Here is a 908-nt window from a genome sequence, read left to right on the forward strand (position 1 = left end):
GATCACAATAATTTATTATTTACAACAGTGCTTCTCAACCTGTGGATCACGGCCCCTTTGAGGGTTGAACGACCCTTTCACAGGATTGCCTGATTCATAACAGTAGCAAAATGACAGTTATGAAGTAGCATTGAAAATAATTGTATGGGGGGGGGTCACCACAACATGAGGAACTGTATTAAAGGGTTGCGGCATTAGGAAGGTTGAGAACCACTGATTTACAATAACACATATGGTGCATTCCTTTCAGGGGAGTTGTTTTAAAATTCAATTTTCTTCCTTTTTTCTTTTTCATTTTTGAAAGACAAGTCTCGTGTACTTACTCTCTTCTCCTAATGTCGAACTTTCCTCAGTGATTGGTTTTCCGCAGCCCTTTGTTGTACACGCCCTCAAGTAGAATTTGTACCTGGTAGTTGCGTTGAGGTTTGAGAGATGCCAGCTGGGTTTAGAGGGAGTCATAATGTTGATGTCATTTAATTCTCCAATCTCAGAGGTGTCATTTACTAAAGAAATAAATATGAAGCACAATGTTTTATATGTCATAGTATTTAATATTTGAGTTACCTCTTTTTTGTTTCTGATTCTGTTTGTGGTATACAGATCTTTATCTTAATTATTCATGCTCATTGGCTCATATGATCCTATGTGGTAGATATAATTATTGACCATATTATACATGAGGAAACTGAGGTCTTACAAGATGAAGCACTTTGCCCACATCAGAGCCAGTATTTGGAAAATTGGGATTTAAATCTGTACTATATAAGGCCTTTTGATTTCAGAGCTCATATTCTTATTTGAGATGCTTTATTGAAGTTAAACCTCATCTTCTTTCTACCCATTAAACTGGTGGACTGTCTTCCACCATTATATCTTCACCAAATACTTGATTTAATTGCACTATGATG

The 908-nt window shown here is 36.3% G+C and overlaps 1 protein-coding gene across 1 annotated transcript in view; it reads right to left on the bottom strand.

Moving 5' to 3' along the window:
- Positions 1 to 908, bottom strand: part of CHL1 (cell adhesion molecule L1 like) — a 266,472-nt gene that overhangs the window by 28,505 nt on the left and 237,059 nt on the right. The window contains exon 25 of the mRNA XM_030885602.2: positions 324 to 503. Coding sequence (XP_030741462.2) covers positions 324 to 503 — 180 coding nt within the window. The remainder of the gene's footprint in view (positions 1 to 323; positions 504 to 908) is intronic.

The sequence above is a fragment of the Echinops telfairi genome, unplaced genomic scaffold (assembly GCF_000313985.2).
Source record: "Echinops telfairi isolate 266 unplaced genomic scaffold, ASM31398v2 ScPeMD7_31;HRSCAF=116, whole genome shotgun sequence".
NCBI classification, from domain to species: Eukaryota; Metazoa; Chordata; class Mammalia; order Afrosoricida; family Tenrecidae; genus Echinops; species Echinops telfairi.